Below are 22329 nucleotides of genomic sequence, written 5' to 3' on the forward strand. Positions count from 1 at the left end.
AGATGGTTTTAACAATAAAAAATAACATCAACAAATATTAAATACACAATAATATACTAATTATTACAGAGTCCTCCGGCACAGACCACTCATAGATATACTTCTAGCAAAATCAAAGAAAGTTTTATTACTTTTTACTAATTGATATATTCCTAATAATTACAAATTATCGACGTTTTGCCTGATATTAGTTACGATACGATATTCTAGACAACAAAATAAATAAAAGGCCCTTTTTACAAAATCTCACAAACTATAAAATTTTCGATATTTTAAAGACATAATTTTGCCTAATCTGCCGGCCGAAGTTATAACTATAATTATGTTAACTGCATTAACCTTTTCTCTTTCCGTTATGCAAAGTACATATATAAATTGTATTCATTAGCTCTCAATATCTGGAGCGACAAATACGAAATGAACAGAAAAAGCCCAGGGTAGTTTAGATACTTTACAATGTACGGAAGGGTAAAGAGACAATGTCCTGACTCCGGACTGCGAATTTATAGAGAAAATAACCCAATAACTTTTTATTTGCACGACCCTTGGCTCGAACCTAGGAACTCGAGTTCTGCGGTCTAATAATTTAGTCACTAGACCAAAGTGTCAGTCAACGCGATTATATGTATTCTAACAGTAAATAGTGTAACGCTATATGCTAAACCGAGCCAAGCCGAGCTAAGCCGAGCCAAGCAGAGCCAAGCCAAGCCTTGGAATTGAATAAAAGAGACTGTAGCCCATGGCAACCGATATAACAGAGAAAGAAAAGTCGGGGTCGTTATAGTAACAAGGCGGTAAAATATAACGAAGTTGAAAAAATATTAAAGATGAATAATAAAAAATATATATAACATAGTTGTTGTTATTGCCTTTCGTTTCAATAGATATTATCTGTACGAGTGAGTGTCTAATTTACTGAATATAGACATACGTTCTAGGACAGTTGGTTCTATTCTTCACTATTCTAATTTATTTATAGTTTGGTACTGTTAGTATTACTAGAAAATAAAACTAAAACTTCTGAATTGAAACATTTATTTATTTCAAACGGCCATAGAATTCTGAAGACAATTCGTTACAATTATGTATTTTTACTGTTTTAAATTAATCTGTGTACAACATCAATAAAACGATAATAGTACAATTGGCTACGTGATTATTTATTATGACAACAAGAAATTTGAAGAGCTTAACATTTTCCATTAAAAGTTCGTTTACACAGTGTCTTATCGTCTTATGAACATCGAGAACAAGTGCTTTAAATAACTATTTATGCTAAACATTTATATCGAAAGACATTTCATTGAGGACAGTCTTTGTAACATATATCTTGAATCATTACAGCATGAGAATTCGACATAAGAATCCATTACATTTTCGTAATATATTATTTTAAGTATACATCTATTACACCAATCATGGGTTGAAATACTCATACATATTTATAGTAAATAACGTCATATCATGGCTCGTGAAGCAACACTTATTATATCCAAATATATATTTATTATTCGATTATTTGGTAATATTATATTTTTGTAAACTCAAGTAAGACTGGTTCTCATTTATGAGAACTGAGAAAAATTATGACAAGTAAAGAAGGTTATATATAAAATAAACTTTCTAAAAATATATTTCATTAACATCAGCGTCCACCTGCCGGAAAATTGAGCATTTAATTAGATATATGATTAACTTTCAAATAGCCCTATATTTTTATTGTGCGTTTAGTTAAAATATTGATGGGGTTCGTTTTTAAATATATATTTTTTATATTGAGAATTATTTTATTAATAATTTTATGCGTGGGACACATAGATATAATAATAGTTATTTTTTATAAAACACAGTTCAGTTTTACATATTCTACAAAATATTTAATTTATATAATATATAAAATAGTTTCATTAATGTTAAGAACGTTACCGGTGCAGCGAGAATATTATTGTACGACTTTATTGCTACTGAAAGACGATGTATTTCACATTGATATGTTATTTTATTTAAAAGATTATAATATTAAACATTTCCATTTTCAAACATACAATATAATACATTGTTTATATTCTTTTTTAAATTACATTTAATAAATATTTATATAATAGTACATTTTAATTCAATGAATGCAATGTCAGATGTATATATTCAGCAATATACAGCACAAATATAATTTAGTTAATGACACAGGACTATTCTCAAATATATCATAGTCGTAAAATTTCTTCATGTAGATACTGCACGACACTGAGAAAAAATATCCTATCGCCTTGTCTACTGAACTGGATCTGTTGTAATACTAATTTAAATACTCTCTTCCAACAGCATTAGTCTACGATCCTAGTCACAACTTTATTTAAAATTAAATGTAGAACAACGCTTCATCCATGGCCGACATAAATATTCATATTTTATATCAAAATTGACTGTGATGTATTCGTTCATCAACAAACTGTTTGTACCATACAAGCTCAGTTTGTATATATATTCATATATAAATATATACAGTCTGTGTCATATTAAAAACGATCTCCTGTGTCATTTTGTATAACTTAAAATATATAACGTCATCGAAGAGCATCAAAAAGTATATCATAACAACACATGGCCTTACTTATAAAGTTTAAATAGCAGTTTAGTTACATTTTAAAAGCTGATATCTCTTTCCGTCATCACTGATTTAAAATTCGAAAGAAGAAGACGCAGCATGTTTAATTATTCACCCCTTAAACAACTTGAACATGGCAAGCCGTTAATTGATACAATGTCAAAAGACATTACGATGCATCCTAACTACATAATATATATTTCCAAAGTGTTAACAAATAGCGTAGGTTTCTAGTAAGTATATTGTGCTCATTTACGCAATTTGGACCTAATTATATTAAATATAGAATATTTTTTCAAAGGCCAAAATTCTTATAAAAATACAATTTTCTCATGCACCCCATAACTCTTCGCAAATATTGCTTTTTAAGTAAAATTTAAACAGGTATACAAGAATAATAATAATTGTAATAGATCTATTAACGTTTTAAAAACGCTAGTAGATATATTTATATATACATATATATATTATATGCTAAACTCACAATTTTTCTGGCATTATTGCACATAACTTGTACCAAAATTATTAATGACTAATCTCAATAGCTTCTCACTTAAATGGTAGTTTTAATAGGTTAAATTTCATATATTGGATGATATTTACAAACTCGTCGAAGATTTAAAAAATATTTTAAACTTATAATTAATAACTTTTAAAGATATATACTTTCATTCATTTGATAAAAATACTCCAATTATAAATCACTAATAGAATATTTCTATACACTTAACTATACTTAATAACGACCAAGTCAAATTATACTTATCTAATTTAACATTAAATAATACAGTATATTGTGAATAATAAACCATTCGACTCTAAGGACATTGACATCGGACACCTTGGCACGTTTACATATAATGGTAACGAAAAATTCGTTACAAAATTTCATTCATAAGAAGAGTAGAATTACAAATACACAGTTCCATTACAGCGTATGCACCATTCGTAAGTAAAGCTACGATTAATTAAAACTACTTTTTTCCACATATGATTACTTCATGACGATAGTCTCAGTAATATCTGACCTACGTTTAATTTTTTATGCCTAACTTTTTACCATTAACAACAAGATTCGAAAATACATTTAACATATACCATATGGTCTTAACTATTAAACAGCATAGAATTTCTTTAATATTAAAATAGTAAAGTCACAGCTAGTGTTCAATAAGATTTTTAATATTTTTTATTTTATTGTTACATAACATTCATTGACAACGATTGAATTATAAATATTGCAATTGGTTACTACGAATTCAAGGTTTGTACATGAATGGTCTAGCTAAACTCAATGTCTTGCTTGCGCAGTTTTTTCGAAGATACGAAACAATGGCTACACTTGCATCAGTCGGTCTATGTTATATTCCCGTAGTTTAGTACTACATGCGTAGTTCGATCCTTTGCAAACTGATATAAACAAGTAAGCACCAAGTGACATTTGAGTATTAGCCGACCTAAATGACTACGTTTTATTAATGAACGTTTCATATGGATCATAAATATTTTTTTTTTGTTTATTGTTTTTACTACAGACATAGATAATAATGCTTTGATAACGTTTAATAAATATAGTGCATGTAGACATCATTTCATCACTTAACCTGTACAATATATCAGAAAATGGGATAACTTTATTACTTTAAAAACACATTGTTAATATTTTAGTAGGCGAAAAGATCCGGGACTAGACAAACATAATCATCTATTTGGTAAATACAACCTAAAATCTTATAACCTATCTTTTATAAAGAAACATAAACTTAGACTTTCAGTCCAAAAAAGAACGCAGCAGAACTATATATTCCCTCAACTTAGGAAACGACGACCGAGAACAAGAGCTTGACACCACGTATCTCCCTTTTACGTGAGGCATTCTAACCCCTACTATTAATATTTTTCGGCAGCGTCAAAATCTGTTTACTCGGCTAAAATAAACGAAACGAGCCAAATTAACGCTTAAGAAATTAATGAATTCATCTTGCGATATTACTCGATTCAGCTTCGGGTCCATCATGGTACTCGTGGAAACATGGCACTATGCACAAGTTGGTGCGGCATTCAGGGCAATGGTATTGAGTTTTCCGGCGAAGAATACGACCACATTCGTCGACTGTATTCCAGCAGAAGTTGCAGCTGAGAGGTGGGCCAGAGCGAACAGCGGGTGTATGGCTAGCGCGATGCGTTTGAGCCGGGTTCTCTGAAATAACGCTCTCTGACACGACGCTTTCGAATGAGCTTGTAGACATAGTTGTGGTGGCAGTGGTAGACGGCTGACGGTTCACGACCGCTACTGCCCTGATTAGGAGAGATCCGACAGCTTGTTCCGTACGTTGCCGAGGTCGATATATCTGATTAACAATAAAAAAAAAAATTATAAACGCCAGGTTGCAAAAATATTAGAAATCATTTATATTTATGTTGATTTTGATATTGTTTGTAAACTGTATTTTGTATTTTAACTACACAAAACATTATACTGTTCGGTTTTTAAATTCTAGTTAAGCTTGTACGCCAATGAGTATAATATGTTAGATTATACAAATACCTTGGTAGTGGAATACTGCGGGTAAGACTCGTGTTTTTGTAGAACGGGCACGACGGCCGTAAGCGTAGGCTCCGACACCTGCTTCCGGACCTCTCGTTCATCGGGCTGAACTCTGCTCTGCCGTTTGAAATATTTTGATCGCCTCATCCTTACGCCTGACGGTGAAGCCAAGGGCTCTAGCGAAAAAAAATGAATTCATTAAGTGTGAAAAATTGTTTATATTACATTGTTTTGTTTAAAAACTATGTGAAAGGAGCAGTACCCATAATAAATGTTATGTATATCATTTCAACTGAATTTCCTTATCGAACATAATTTACAACTACTTGTTTAAAAATAAGTCTTGAGATATTTCACACAAAATGAATATTTAAAAAATTTATATTAGTGATGTTATTAGCTTGTACATAGTTATTTTAAATACAAAGAAGCCATTGACGGAATTGCCGACTTACGAGGCATAACTCAAAAATATCCCAAAAAAATCGTAAGTACGACTTTCAACGGCTCTTTACCTAACTCAAAAACATACAATAATTTTAAATATAAGTTAAAAGGGCGTGTACGCAACCTTCAAATTTTATTAAGCCCGAGGATATTAATTCTTTAGGCAAGTACTCATTAATTGTATCGAACATCTGTGATTTCTTGACTTGCGAACAGTTAATTAAATTTTATAACTTTTGACCACAACGCCATCTATCAGGTCTTGTTTTCTGATTTCACTTCACCGTCCATAATTTTTGATTAAATTGACGACTGGGTTCTAACGACAAATATTGCGCATAGCTTTGAAGTGCCGTCTGAATCACATATAATTGTGATAAAGATGAAATATATTGATATACATTCGTATATCATGTAATTTTATGTTATATGTAATTGAAAGACTTTTTATGCAAAACTATTATTTACTTTATTACCTAGTTTGGTTTTAAATACAAATAAGTAATACAAATTAACAATTTAAGAAATTCTATTCATACTACATGCGTCTTCTTAATTAAAAATTAAAGCTGGTTATAAATTGCGTTTCAATCTCTATCTATTATTTAATTGCTTTTTTCTTAGATTTAAGACGTAGATTTTAAAAACGCAATTTAACATGGCATGCATTATACCAGCAATAATATTATTATAAAATTGCTCATAATTACTAATCATAATACTGAAACTGTACAAAAACCATTTTGTGATATTCATTAATATGATAATAATATTTTATTAAAAAATATATATGTTTTTATGCAAATCGCATGTTAATAAAAATTATGTTCGCAACCTCCAAAATAGCAGCTCGAGTTCCACGATATAATAATTATCTTCGTTTATTAAAAATATTGTTCAAATATTGAAACACTTCCACGCACTCGTCTGCTCATATAGAGCGTCGCGTTCGAACCAATATCATTTAGCATACATTTGGTTAGAAAACGAAGGTAAAAGTATCTTACATGCAATAATTACAAAATTAAGTATTTTTTTATATAAATGAGAAAAAACTAGACGGTACAAATAAAAATTCGGAAATACCCTACTTACTGGCTATAAAATCCAACAATTTTCCTCACACACAATATTTTAGGTCACATTAATTTTAATATATACTACAACAATAGTGATATTAAAAAAATATCTGAAACTATCAAAAGGAAGCGCCCACAGATATAAATAGAGACACACAATGCGAGTTCACCTACTTGGCAGTTTTCAACTTGTATAAAGCATAAGTTTGTACACAGTTCGTTCTCGACCGGCTTCGCGACCACACAAATAACATAATAATTTACTATGTATAGTGTAAAATTCTTCTACGTATTGTAGCATAATAATAAGCTAGGCAAGTGAATTCAACTTGCCCTATTGCACCTTCGACTGAAAGGCATAATCAATGTGTGTTTTGGTAACACGTAACGTTCATTCTATAGAATAAGGTTAAAAATGACTTTTTCATTTCAGACAAATATAAACAAAAAAAAGACTTGATGTAATTTATCCGTTTTCATATAGCAAAGTTACTAAAATAAGTAAGTTGTTTTATGTATGTTGAACTAAAACGATTATAAATCATAAAAAATTGAAAACCTATAAAAATGGCTATTAATAAATGCTATCCAAAAAATATATTTTATGTAAATATATAATAAACTCTTTAAAAAACGATCAGCTTAGTAAGAACAGAAAACGCGCGTTCCCGCTATAAAATTATTCTCGAATCGTCATAGAAATTATAAGGTATTAAAGAAAGAACACGCTTGGTTCTCTATATATATTTATGGGTACAACATATAATAACCATATATTGAAAAAATATATATAAAGTTAAATGTAATAATCCAAATAAAATAGATTATTAATGATTTCAAAAAGAATATTTAAATGGCACTAGATATTTCAAACGAATAGATTCTTAGATATTTTCGATAGTTTTCTTTCTTACTTTTCACATTATTTATTATATTATATGTAAGTTTTTTTACTACGCTTGATATATATACATATACTTACACAAAAAATTCACGTAGGTAATTTATTTCGGTTCGGAATATATAAATGCTAAACGATAAATTACAGTTAAAAAAAATAACTTACGACAATTAGTAATTACATATTCCTTAAATTAAATTATTTCCTCTCGTTGATATAAGTAGATACTGACCTAAAAAAATTCACAGTTTTTTTCTATCATTAAACAGAATAACTAACATAAAAATCAGTCATAAATTACAGAGATCTCATGATTCACAAAAATAATATAGGAAATACAATATAGAACATTATTGCTGAGGATACAGATTTGTTAGTGAAGTCCTTCATCGCATCTTCAATTTTATCACTTTAGATATTTTTTGTTCTATGTTGATTTATTGGGAACTTAAACAAAAAAAAAGTAATAACTTTAAAAAAAAACATGTCTTAAGGCGTACATAATGTAACATATAACTTATTATAATGACTATTGCTCGCATTGGCACTACTAAAAGCCAATAAAACAACAATTGAATTGATTAATGACTATTTTGAATACACTGCAATGGCTACATATAAACACGACCGAGTCGTGACGTGATACGGTGCCACATCGTGTCGGGGAATCAACGTTGGACGTTGAAATAAATGTCGTTCGGTTTTGTGTAGTCGCCCCTAGATGTAACAATAGGAATACTTGTTACATCACTAATTTGAATATTTAACGCAAATTTTAATCTACAACTTAATCTTAAATTTAATAAGTACAGATGACCTGCAACTGTAATTAAATATTTAATACGAAGGTATAATTTGTGCTTAGATAGTAAGTACTGTTTCTTTTAAACTTCGCACACTGGTATTATACTTTACTCTATGGTATATATAGAAAAAAAATAAGTAATATTGAAAGTAACACTATACGTAGATTTACGATAAGAAATGCTTTTACTTGGAATCAGATTATTTTAGATTAGTTGTACGTAGTAAATTTCATATATTAAAAATAGCTATTTGATAAAAAAAAAATCCGCATTTTATGTAAACCCTTATATATCTATAAATGCATGTCAATAAAAATAACAGAATTATCATATTTCATGATAGCTTCTTATTATTTCAATATATACAACGGAGATCGCTAATGTGATATCATACCATACCATAATATTTTAACAAGTTTTTTTATAAATAAAATAATAAAAATAAAGTAATATTTGAAATTAATTTTCTGCAGATTAATGAGAACAAAATATTTTTTGTTATACGATAGTCATTTTACAATATTCAGTTTTATTAAGAATTTACGGTAAATTATATAAATAATAGAAAAATATTCATACATTTCTGTATATCAATACAAATATAGATTTACCTCGAAAGTTAATAAAGACATTGATGAAATGCGATGCGATGCGATTCGATTTTCAATGAAGTTATTATTATTATTGAAACCTTGAATTTTGCATAACAAAGAAGAACATTATAGATTTTACTCCAATATTAAGACTTACATGATTGTATGACACGGGTCGTTTTTAGAAGTTAAGGTGAACGATTATTACACGACACGGTTTTAAGAAATTCTTATTAAGAATAAAAAATATAAATACGATGTTATTTTGATCGATTTTGATTTGGGAGATGCGCTGTAGGTATACGAGTATTAGGTACTCGAAGGTATTCAAATGTATGTACCCAATTTTAGCGATTTCGACGATTGAACATCGCAATATAGCAAGCAACACAAGTGTAATTGAAATGACTATAATGACCATGGTCTAAAATAAATTGAAAATCGTGCAAATAATATTATTTTGCCCCGTTAAAATGTTTAATTTAAACTCAGTATGTGCAATAATTATTTGAGAAACAATAAGAATCCACATCTTTCATTAAATATTTCAAAAAAACCTAATTGTAATAACAAAAATGTTCTTTGTATTATATGTTTTGTAGCCGGCTTGTTCTTTGTCGGCTTCATTTATTTAAATGTCATTAATTACAAAATATTGCCAAGCCTACAACAAGTCTAGTGATATGCGTCATTGTCCTCTTATATACGTACATAATTATATCTATAGACAATCTTAAGAGTTAAGATATCTAAAAATCATATAGTGTAATAACTCCAGTGACCCGTGCACGTTTAAAAATTGCGTTTTAAATTATTTTAGCTTATCAGTCTCCTCGCCTAATCATTTTATTGCTCATATGAATTAATACATTGTAAAGCCAAATTACTTCAACGCAACTTTTTATGAATGTTTCCAATTCCAACTAATGAGAAGACTTTTTGGTTGCAAAGCTTTATAGACATTATCACGTCGTTGTCGCCATCTTTTATAGTATAAAGGAGGTGTTAACTATCAAAACATCATTTAATATTTATTATGCATTAATAATTGAAGAATATTTATTAAAAAATGATAATCCGAAGTCACTAAATCTCCAATAGAGGATACGATTAAGATGAAAATGTTACTAACTATTCAAAACGTAACGTTCAAACAGACGAATGAAAATACGACAGTCGAAGGTAAATTATATAATATAACAGGCAGCACAAATATACAAAGTTAATTACATCGAAAAACATGACATATTTACATTACCGCGAACGATTACAGTAAGAATATCTCGTCTCGTCTCGTTTCGTTTCGTTTCGATATAAGAGATATTTATTACAGAAATGTCACCAGAAGGGACGATATAGCTTTATTTGAAAGGATTTCATTTTATATATTATAATTTATTTGACGTATTTTGAAATACACAGACATTGATTTGAACAATCTACGAGGAGATATTGTCTTAGTTATTTCTTAAGATGGCGTACTTTTAAGGAAGTTAGATACGTACGTATATTAGTTATTATAGTGATACAACATAGATTAAACAAATTTAAATGATCAGGAGTGATCGAAAATGGTCATATCTAAAATCTTAATTATACATATAATCAGGCTACGTTATGCCTACTATTGCTGAAAATGTACAATATTCCTAATTAACCAAGTCACGTTAAAAGAATCAAATCGAGAATAATCCAAACTCGCAATTTTATTATCTAATTAACTTAAAATCCGATCAAAATAGACTTTTCATTTAATCCCCTGCATAGAGCTGAATTTTGCTCTCAGACATATTATTACAAATAAAATATCAAAGTGGCCACAGTACGAACCTATAAAACTTTTAAGGGTCAAAGGTCGATACAGAAACATATTCCTTGAAGATGTTACAATTATCTACATAAATTGTTAACTCTCTTTCTACCACAAAACCTGGGATATCACCAGATGTAAAATTAGAAATAATAATATATATACACTATGATGTCTAATATGCTAAATATAGGTGTCCGATAAGTAATTAATGGATAGATTGGCATGTACCTTAGATGGAAATTTAAAATAAAAAAGGGAAAAGAAGCCGTTACTCCGTTACTTCTGACCTTTGATATTTCATCCGTACACATCAAGCTCCAGCTCCATGCGAGTGTTTATTAAATAAAATGTCAATTTGTATCCGGACCAAATAGATCGAGTACGATTCGAGATACGACGAATTCTTCGGGTGACAGTTATCGTAGATTGTCAGTGTTATTTAAGACATCACTTCTGCAACTTATTAAATTTAAGAGATGCACCGCACAATGAGGTAACGTTTCAAAAACCGGCAGTGAAACATAGATAGCAGAAAATATTTTTAGTAAGTATCCAAGTTTTCTGAACCGTTATATCCCGTGGCTCAACTAATTCACTATCACATGCTTCGATTCACAAATAACTTTTAATGTTAGGAATTTATTTATAAAAAGCTGATATCAAATACCTGTATTTACTTACCTTTCTACTGAGATCTTAACATACCTTACAGTTTATGGCTAAAGGACGCGTGTGGCCTGCACCGTCCGCTCACTTTAATACGTTTAATATTTAATTATTTATTTATATTCTGTATCCGACTGGGTACCGAGTAATACTGGACGATAATGAACATGAATGAATAACAATATTTACAAGGGCATTTGCATATAGATGTCGTAGCGTGTCTGCGGGCGCAAGGGCGGCAAAGGCGGCGAGGGCGCAAGAGGCGCTAGGGACGCGAGGTGGGGCGGCCCGCACTCACCGCCTTGCCACTCGGGTCACAATGAGAACGACTCGTTACCTTGCACCCCGCACGCCGCGTTCTATTGCATCGGAAAGTTTACGCCGTTAATAATGTTCAGGGGAGCGTTGTTAACTTGGAGGGGAAAGTCAACGGGCCGGGGGTCTATGAATCCAACGGGTACTGAGTGCGGGGGACATATTAAAGCCATCTGTTGGTCTTGCTGCTGCGGCTCTTCTTTGTGTTCCGGAGGCGGAGTGACGTGCTCGCGTTTGATTCTGCTCTTTATACTAGGCCGGTTATTTGGATAGCCCTTCTTTTTATATTCGAGCCATAATGTTCGGTTGTTCACTCCAAACAATCTCGCCGCTTTACAAAATCCTATACCACCGACCCGTACGGCTTCTAGTGCTTTTTGGAAATTTTCTGCGTCTTGTGGGTTTGTCTGGCGACGTCGTCTTTGCGGTGTTGGATTCATCTGTTGCATCTGGTTCGGTTGGGCTTCGGCAACACAACTGGGACCGGGAGCAGGACCCGGAACTCCTAGCGTCTGACCGTAATGATTCATGTCTGGATCTCCGTGTTGATTAATAACGTTATTGAGATACATCCCCTGATCAGGTTGGAACCCGCCGCCGCCAAGACAAGCGTTCGGATACCGAGGGTATGTATGCTCCAACATACTCCATTGTCCTGGGAAGAGAGATAAATGATTTTGTAATACAATTAAAGAAAAAAAAATAAAAAATATATATTAAAACTACATATGTCATTGATCTCCCTTCCCTGAAAGACAAAGTTTGTGTCTATTTTTTATTGACAAATAATTAACATGGAGCCTACAACCATTATTTCGCCTATTTTACACGTATTAGTGCAATGCACTAAGATATCCGTTCAAAAAATGTATTAATCCGCTCTCGAACAGTACACTGACATGGAAGGCGAAAGAACAGAAAAAGGTGTCTTGACGCCATTGACTGAAAAACTCTTAGAGAATTGTTAGTTGTTCGAATAAAAATATTTCGTTTCATCGATAAATATCCTGTTATACGACTTTTGATAAAAGTAAGAAAACCATTTCACTGAAATAACTGACTATAGGTTTATTTTTGAAAATGTTAACATCGACTCCCTAGAGCACAATTTACATGATCTTAATATTCGTATTGTATTAATAGTTCGCAGTGAATTTAGGTGTTATGTATTATGTTTTCCAAAATAACCATATTATTACGTTTAGTTTTGGAACCTGTCTATCGTATATTATACTTGAAATGTATTTATAATTGAAAATGATTCTAGGTCTTCTTACATACCCATTAAATAATTTGTAAAATAGTGTTGTTTATTTGATTAGGTTATTAATTTTTTTTTCACTTTTATATTAGATTTGGGTTTCGCTAGTGTTCATTATTATTATTGTAATTTTGTGGACTTCGTGACGTCATTTTAGTTAAGAACATAACAACCGGCGAATAAATGTTTTTCAAGTATATTAAGTTGCAATGCATTGTATTTTATAAATATTATTTTTGTATACAATGTAATAAAACTATTCGGTAACAAAAACTAGCCACACAATTCAGTGCGTCTTCAAATGTCATATGTGTACTGGTACATTTTGATGGCAAAGATATCACAATAAGAAGACCAACATTTACTTTTATATCATTGTTTATAATTAGATAAAATTCTTAATAAGCAGTTGAGATTTATTGACAAAACGTGGAGCCATGGGCGATTGCTGTTAAAAACAATCGATATAATTACATAGTTGGTTGATTGTAATTAAGAGCTTAAGGTGCGCTAGCTAGGATACGTGGTCATAGTGTCTAACACCGGAATGGGAACCGGTGTATTCGCGCGGGTCCGCAATAAATGAAATCAATGACTTCGATTGTAAGTATTGTTTCGAATGTAAACAGTTTCATATTTTATATTGCGTACTTATGACAGCAGGGACTACAAGGGCCAATATAATAAGAAAGTCAGAATAAAATCGTATTTATTTCGAATAAAATATATAATTACACATATATTTGAATTGACTATTACAGAAGCCGTCCACCATCACTTTTTCAAAATAAACACTACCGGCATCGACGCCTTCGGCACTTTTATATCACGTAATGTAGTAGGTACTCTGAATATAACTAAACACGCGACCTTGACCCATAATCGATTAAGATTCACAAAAAAAATCGATAAAACAATCGATAAACGATGCCCACGTTCTTATAGGTACGAATCAATAATAGCAAAGCCCGATTTTTCCGCGAATGAATCAACAATCGAATATGCAATTGTCGATTCATTCAATTGTTTTTTTTTTTCTGAACAATACTGCCTTCACTCGAACAACGATTTTTGGGAAACCATTAACACCTTAGTTATCCACATGTATCCATCAGCTTATATCCAAAACACTGCACTACTCACAATTGGAACCCAAGTTGTGCAGAACTGTTCCAATCCGCAGCAAATCAATAATTATTATGATTTCAAAGAGAAAATGTATGTTATGCATGTCATTTGAAAGATATTTCATAACATTGATTTCCTCATTTAAGTCTCTGTGGGTTAGAACGTTTCTACTCAGCATGGTCCAATTTTATCTCTGAGAGCTATCAAGAGCTTACACCATCTCAACATCAGTGTACCTAATTATTATTGACAATTGAAGTGTTAACCTTATATTGAATGTATTCAAACGAAATAATATATATACTATTTGCCTAGTTTTCAAAATGATTGCGTTTTGCCAATTAATGTGTACTATTATAAAATTTCAGTTAAGAGATCAAATTTTAAACGAGTACATATGAATATGAAACTTATAGCTGGTATATAGAATTTTCTCTTTTGACTTTTATGTTGAACATTTATGTTGTTCCAAGAACCTTACGTATTCATTTTCAGGGGCAGGTATGTTATCAATTGCGTTGACATACAAATGTTTTAAACAATATATATCACATATATATAGTTTGTATCTAATAGCAAAATGGAAACTATAAGCTGACATGAAGTGTCAAATCATTGTAGTACGCCTTTCATTCCTCATCTTTTACTAACACTCTTTTATCTTACCTTGTGACATTCCAACTGCATTTGAGTCAATAGCAAGTTGATCAATATTGATATTCGAGGGCTCTCCAGTCTGAAATAGAGTTTTATTCATTTTGTTACATGGTTTTGTATAAATTTATGATACATATGTAATTAATCCCTTTTCCTTTGGCTGATTTACTTTTAAATAAAATTTATAAGAAAAGTATAAATTGGTCAATTCAAGTATAACTTATTAATTATTAACTTGGTGGTTGGGCTCTCTGCAAATCTACCTAGGTAGGCACCACCCACTCATCCCATATTCTATCTCCAAACACCACATGTTCCAGTTGGAAATTTGATTGAGCCAATGTAACTACAGGAACAAATGACAGTGTCTTAGTTCCCCAGTCAATATTTCTCATGGTGCCAATATTTATGGGCATTGGCGACAATTTACCATCAGACCAATTTGTCTTTCTGCCTACCTATGTTTTAAACAGTAATAATAAGAAGATTGAAAAACACACCAATAGGCTCACCTGGTTGTCCATCCGTTCATCTAATTCTCGTCGTTTCTGCTGTGGTAGACTGCTAAGCGTAACTGCCTCTCGCATTAATTCCAAGTTTTGTCCACAATCATTACTTCTGTTGTCATCTGTCACCAAATTTACACCTGATCCAGTTGAACTTACACGACGGCTGTAAAGAAAATGATGATCAAAATATAAATCCCCTAAAGTAAATTATTGACTATGATTACCATCTGTAAATTAATTAAATAAATAATAAATGTCCACTTGATTCAAAAATAAAGCAAAATAGTAAAGTTATGTTGTATATTTTATTACATCAAAATAACAGGTTACCGTTTTCGCTTAATATTGGGTGATGATGGAGAAACTGAGGGTCTGTTAGTCTCATTGGAATTTTCTGGGTTTGGAAAGTCTGCTGATGCTCCCTGAGATCTGGTGAGTGATGTTGAGTCTGGCATTTCTGTCAGTCCCTTGATTTTTAATATTTTAGCTGTTTCTAAAACCTGTAATATAATTTTAAAATAACATTATGATGCATATTTAAAAATGTCTGAAAGAGTCTCAATTTTAATAAATTTTAACCTGTGGTAACTGTTCCTCAGTAACATTGACTTCTCCATAATACATGAAATCCACCATAGTACATAAGTTGTTGAATGTTACATCCTTCAATATTACAATAGGGTGATGTGACGGGTTGTCCACAAACAAAGACTGAAAAATATTTTTCATAATTATTTTATAAATGATTCATAACAATTTCAATTCAATACTGCACTCTTTAGCAATGTTAATAATATCTTAAATAAATTATTAAATGACTATAAGTAGTCATTTAATAATTTACATTATTTTCTTCCTATTTCATAAAAAAAAGACTAGAAGTTTTTTATAAAAACTTACATGGAAGTAGGTGCTACATGCTGACAGTACAACCTTATGGGCAACTAAATGTTGCCCCTCAGCAGCAAGGGTAACATCAACCAAATTTTTGGTAGCCAGTAGTGTTCCAAACATGGAAATAAAGTTGGGTTGGTGGTTATTCCACCGCAAACTATATTGTTGTGACATTGTGGCCTGAAATTATAAAAATTAAAAATATGTTATAATGATATATAATGAATACAATATTATATCTACATAAATTATAGGAACATATATGAATATGTTTAAATTTTAAAAGATAATAAAATGATATACCTTTGTGGCATCCACAATGCCTTGCACGCGATTAGAGCTCTGAAATGATACAAAATTAATACTATTATTTTAAAACATTATATAATATACAAAATAAAATAAATAATAAACTACAGAAAATTTGCTAACAATTAGGTGAATTCAAACAGCATTTAATAGCTCTATCTAATCTTGTTCACAGAATTAATTATTAGAATAGATATTTGTATTGACCACTAGTGGAAAATAATAAATTAAATTATAAGACAATTAAATAAATATTTCTAAGAGATTTTAAATCAGAACAGCCAAGATTGTTATGTTATATAATTCGCAAATATTATATATTATTTAACTAACTCATATATGCATACCAGAAATAAACCATGTAAAAAATATCATAAAGGAACTAAATACATGGCTAAGTAAGCTATCCCTTTAAAAAAATTTTCTGGCATACCATATGCAATGCATTTTTATGTGCTTATATTTTGTTTATAATTCATATTGAGCTTAGCGGTGAAGGAAAACATTATGAGTGAGAACAAGAAACATGTATCATCTTAAAATAGGTCACTTATGTATCTTGCATTAAATCAGGTTGGTAGAATGAGCTCCAACCTTAGCCTCAAAAGAGGCCTTAGCCCAGCAGTGGAATATTTACTGATTATTGTCAAAGTAATATCTTTGCGGGATAAACACACATTATTTTACATTTTTATTAGATGATATTAGGACACTGTTCATAATGAAGTTTATTATTCAATGCAATGCAATTTTTCGCAATGCAACATTATTTTGTTTCGATTAAATAAGCACTTGTATATTACTAAAACCAGTAAAAACTAATAAAAACAAAATTCGCTAAAGCTTAGATTTGAAAATGTGCAGGATTCTTTTTTTTGTCAAAAAACTTATAAGTTATAAAAAGCAGATTAATCATCAAAAATTTAATATATTTTACTATCTTTAATTAGCAAACATAATGAAAATCATGATTAATATACGTTCCAAACATTAAAGTTATTGAAATAATATAAATAGAATTAAATAAAATATTATGAATATAGCTAGTAATAATATTTTTAAATTTCAGTTTTTTGCCAGTATTAGCTCACACTAAAGTTATCAGCTGATAAACAATATACAATGAATATCCACCCCCAAACAGCAATACTAAGTATTGTCATGTTCCAGTTTGAAAGGTGATTGCGCATGTGTAACTATAGGCATGAGGGACTTAAAATCTTAGTTCCCAAGATTGTTGGTGCATTGGTAATATGAGAAACTATTAATATTTCTTACAGTACTGATGTCTATCGGCAGTTGTGACCACTTACCCTCAGGTGTCCCATTTGCCTGCATATATTATATAAAAAAAACTAGTCATAATAATCAACATGATTTTCAGATATTTTGTCAGTATCAAGGGGAGGGCATTGTCAATATTATTGTTGTTTGCAGGTCCATCGCAATGTTTTAATTGAACAAGAATTCGAATTTTTGAAAATGGTATAAGGTGGTACTGAAAATGGTCCTGTTTAAGAATATTGAAAGGCATCTGTTAAATTATGGAAAAAAGTTCAGAAATTTGGAATATGTCTATGTATCTAAATGCTTATCACAACAAAATGAAGAAGGCTATTGCCAGTCTCAAGTAACTGATATTTATAAAAAAAAATCAAAGAAGCAAGGATGGTAGATCTGTAATGAAATCAATTCTTTAAGCAAAAATTATAGAGTAGAACTTAAGAGAACACAAAATCAAAATCTGTAATGAAATCAATTCTTTAAGCAAAAATTATAGAGTAGAACTTAAGAGAACACAAAATCAAAATTTTCGGGCAATGGAACTGATGTTTTCGTTTGCATCCAGTCTTTACTCCGGCGTTTTCTTTATGATCGCATTTGGTGCTCTTAAAAACTTATTGCAATAAAAAATGCTATAGTTTTCTTTTTTTTATCCATTTCACACAATACTTTCGGGAAATTTGAGGATCAATCCATGTCTGCGCCCGTTTTTGTTAATAAATATTGACAATAATATTTGCAAAATGCTGGCCCTCATATTCATGAATACTATTCTCAATTATGTCAATAATATTGAATGTGGGCGCGTAACATAACAGAATCAATTGATTTCTAATACTAATATGAAATTATTTCATCATATATATATCGTTAGTTATTTTCATAAGCAAAATATTACTCCTTGTCATCAACCAAAGCAAGCACAACAAGCTAGTTCATATTGAATGGATTCCTGGACCTCTTTCACAATTTGATATTTAAAGAGAATTCAATATCATTCTTAAATATATTTAACACTATATCAATAATAATACATTCGCACCGACGCTGAAATTCAATGATTATTATACATTCGAAGATATACAATAAAAAAAATAAATCGAACTCCGATATCTTCTAAGATACGTTCTGTTTGATACACTATCATGTGTAGTTGCAATGTCGATTCATGTTACAAATTACTTATAATTACGTTCTAATACGTACATTAAACTCACCAATTACTTGATTATTCAAAACGCACCCACCAACCACTCAACCCACGCTAAATAAAATCGCTAACAATGACTACCAAAGAACCCACGCCATCCAGTGTTGCCATGAGTTATTTTGATATTTTCCAAAGGGTGTAAAATAGTAAAATCATTTCAAAAATCCGTATCAAACCTATTTATTTGAAAAAAAAAATTGCAATTTTATAATTTTTTAATGCATTTATAGTACAACTAGTTTTAATACAACAAATAATTGCGTGGCATTGAAAAATTATCATTAATATGTGTCTTCAACGACACCCTGGGGCTTAAATTAAACCCAATAGTTTCTTCTTATACTGCTTTATTACAGTTTTTACAATAATTTCGATGCGAGCTAATGCTATCTGAGATGCAACGTTTTGTGAGAGAGCAATGTAGGTACTTTTAAATATTATATATGAATTTATGAATCGCCTGATTAAAACTAATAGCAACGAATTACTCGCCGGCATTGTAATTCGGAACAATATGTAAATTCTAATATTTTTTTAGCAAGAATATTGAAATAACTATTATTTAAAATTTAATAATAGTATTTAATATAACATTATAGTCGTTCTATATTGGCCAATTAGCGTCAAGTTAAGGTCATTTGTACCTTCGTAACACGACACTGTACGACACTAATTGTACTCGTAACAGCTTCTATACTAAACTATCTATTGCTTTTTCATGGCGAAACTACTGAATCGAATTAGATGAAATTTGATGGGCATAGGCTATTTTTTTTACTTTTCAGTTTTCTATATCTTACAGTGTACAATGCTTACATTCAAAACTGAAATCAAACAAACAAGGTATAATTATTATTAGTATAAGGAAAGCTGTTTTCACTAATAGAAAGAGTGATCAACGAGGAAGATATTTTTATATCTATCATTTGTAAATATTTTGTACAAAAGGGCTGAACTAAGGTTTTATTACTATGTTTCAGTAACCCATATTAAGGATATTTCAAAACAATGTACTAGAAAGTTACCTAAGATAACTAAGATGTTAATCATTTCATATACATAAAATTGCAAAGTGACTTAAACAGTCTCTCTACATGGTATCTGTACAAGAATTCTGTGCATTGTAACGCAATAAAATGCTTTCCTATTAACTAGAATTTAAATCAATATAATCATATCTTACAACTACATGAATGATAACAAAAATATTACTGAAACAATAAAAGATCTTGGCATTCGCTATAAAGCTTACCTTTCTATCATATATTGAGAGAGTAATTAGTAAAGCTTAAAAACCCTTGAAATTCGCAATATTAAATAGTTCAACCACTAAAAAAAATGTATTACCCACTTCGTAGCATATTAGAGTATTGTTCAGGGGTTTGTCTTCCTTACTACGATTATTATATTCTAAGAATTGTGCGTTTTTTGTGGTTTTTAAGTTTTTCAGCAGGTAAAGCTATATTAAAACGTCTCAATATAAAACTTGAAAAAGCATAGATATATCTATGACAAAATAAATAATAATGAAACAATAAACCCAAAATGAATGAGCTTATTTAAACCTTTGATCAAACATAATTATTACAATCGCAGAAAAACTACAAAATGGCTTCTACAAAATGTTATCCCAACGTAGGACGGTCTTAGGTCATGATTACCCGATTTCATGTTTATGCAACCTCTGTAATAAGAATAGTATAATTGCCGTCTTCGCTAAATCCATTTGTTGTTTTCGTTAAGCCATACAAATTTTATAATTAAGATATCTTTAATCAGACATGAGTGCTTTATTACAATTAAATATAATTATTTACTTTACACAATATTCCTACTTGTTTTTAATTATTAAGATTCAAATTAATATTATTTATTAATGAATATAATTTATAAATTGTACCTATGTATTGTACTTATATAAAACTTTAGGTATTTTTGTAACAATTTGAAGGAACCCTATAAATAAAATAAAATAGTCAAGAGTAAATCAAAATTAAATAGAATAATTTTGCAATTTTATTACAAGACTGTGTAATATCTAATTACATGTAAGCGCAACTTGTTTTTAAGAATGGGTAATTGGGGTGGTTGGTAAATGATTGCTTACAAGAAAACAAGACATATCCGTTTTATATTTTATATTGTTATACTGTTTTTCTTTTATCGACTTACGTTTGTATCTAAAAATCTAAAAAATTACGTTTGTATATTTGTCCGCTACGTGGTGACTTTTTGCATTAAGATTAAATTTTAGGATGATGGATTTTGATGAGATCTATGGCTGGTACTCAAACACTACTGGTATGCATATATTGTCCTTATTCACGTAAGGAATAAATTATATATAAATTTGCGAGTGCTATGCAGATGTGGTACCTCAAGATAGCATGAAGAATTTTATGCGTTAGCTCAGCTTGTTGTATTTCCCCAGTTTCAGGACTATCTTTAACGTCCTATAAGATGACTGCTCTAAGGTACTTGACGAATGTACAGAGATCCCACATCGCCGGCGAATGCTTCACAGTTCGTATATTAATCATCCTGTACGTATAGTAAAGTTCGATGTTCCAGAAGTTTGGTTATGAAACCAGGTTTGAAAGTTATCCAAACTTGGATGCTCTAGGCACATAGAAGATGACCCCCTACTTGCAGGGGTAGTAAGTGGTAAAACACTCATCTAGTTTTTTCTGTCCCCTTAATTTTTGCTGCTCTGAGTTCAGGACTACTCGGCAAATATATACTTAATTTTCCCGCATGTAACTTGGGTGCAGCTTTATATTATTTCATCATCGGATTTTGCTAAGCTTACTAACACGACTGATGATTTTCATCGATGATCTGATTAGTAAGTTCTGATTGACTAATAACGATTTTTTAGGACTTAGGAAATATAAAGAACCTAACTTCGCGTGGGTAGAATAAGAGTATACCTAAAACGTTTAAATCGTAATACGCGGACAAATAGCGCAGACAAACAACGCCAGTAAAACTCCGATTCCGCGATTTTTTTTTTAACAGTTCCAACAATCTTCGTCATATTTCAACAATTTTACGCGAAACAAATAAATGAAATACACGTCAACATTCCTTATGAATCTTTCACTCCATTGACGAAAACCATAAAAAAAACCATAAATAGTTTTAGAGATTATCTGATTTGAACAGACAAAGCCACGCTCTGTCTCTTCTTGTCTATTTTATAATTTATAGTGATAATATATTAAGAGTGGGCACTACACGGCTTGGGCGACACAATATTACGCTTTTATAGTGGATCGCTTCGATACTATATTATGAATTGGAG

At 30.6% G+C, this 22329-nt stretch overlaps 1 protein-coding gene across 5 annotated transcripts; it reads right to left on the reverse strand.

Moving 5' to 3' along the window:
- Positions 1 to 2234: 2234 nt before the first annotated feature.
- Positions 2235 to 19128, reverse strand: LOC113400775 (protein tramtrack, beta isoform-like). 5 transcript variants are annotated; one of them, XM_026640463.2, is made up of 9 exons: positions 19033 to 19128; positions 16526 to 16564; positions 16229 to 16402; positions 15908 to 16039; positions 15659 to 15828; positions 15332 to 15491; positions 14829 to 14898; positions 5154 to 5329; positions 2235 to 4956 (listed from the first exon to the last, which is right to left on the reverse strand). In XM_026640463.2, the coding sequence occupies exons 3-9, from the start codon at positions 16394 to 16396 to the stop codon at positions 4582 to 4584; spliced, it is 1251 nt and encodes a 416-aa protein (XP_026496248.1). In that variant the 5' UTR covers positions 16397 to 16402; positions 16526 to 16564; positions 19033 to 19128; the 3' UTR covers positions 2235 to 4581. The 5 variants fall into 5 exon arrangements, with proteins under 5 accessions (XP_026496248.1, XP_026496240.1, XP_026496215.1 ...); XM_026640455.2 differs by having other exon boundaries at positions 15320 to 15491; XM_026640430.2 differs by lacking the exons at positions 2235 to 4956; positions 5154 to 5329 and adding an exon at positions 10519 to 12428 and having other exon boundaries at positions 15320 to 15491.
- Positions 19129 to 22329: the final 3201 nt, after the last annotated feature.

The sequence above is a fragment of the Vanessa tameamea genome, chromosome Z (assembly GCF_037043105.1).
Source record: "Vanessa tameamea isolate UH-Manoa-2023 chromosome Z, ilVanTame1 primary haplotype, whole genome shotgun sequence".
In the NCBI taxonomy this organism is placed as follows: domain Eukaryota; kingdom Metazoa; phylum Arthropoda; class Insecta; order Lepidoptera; family Nymphalidae; genus Vanessa; species Vanessa tameamea.

Excerpts from the sequence above, each read along its gene's own strand:
- LOC113400775 (XM_026640430.2), bottom strand. The coding sequence starts at position 16,396 with ATGTCACAACAATATAGTTTGCGGTGGAATAACCACCAACCCAACTTT. Across the intron at positions 15,492-15,658 it reads CCCAATATTAAGCGAAAACG|CCGTCGTGTAAGTTCAACTG; the intron begins GTAACCTGTTAT and ends TTTTCTTTACAG. Across the intron at positions 14,899-15,319 it reads ACAACCAGGTGAGCCTATTG|ACTGGAGAGCCCTCGAATAT; the intron begins GTGTGTTTTTCA and ends ACTCTATTTCAG.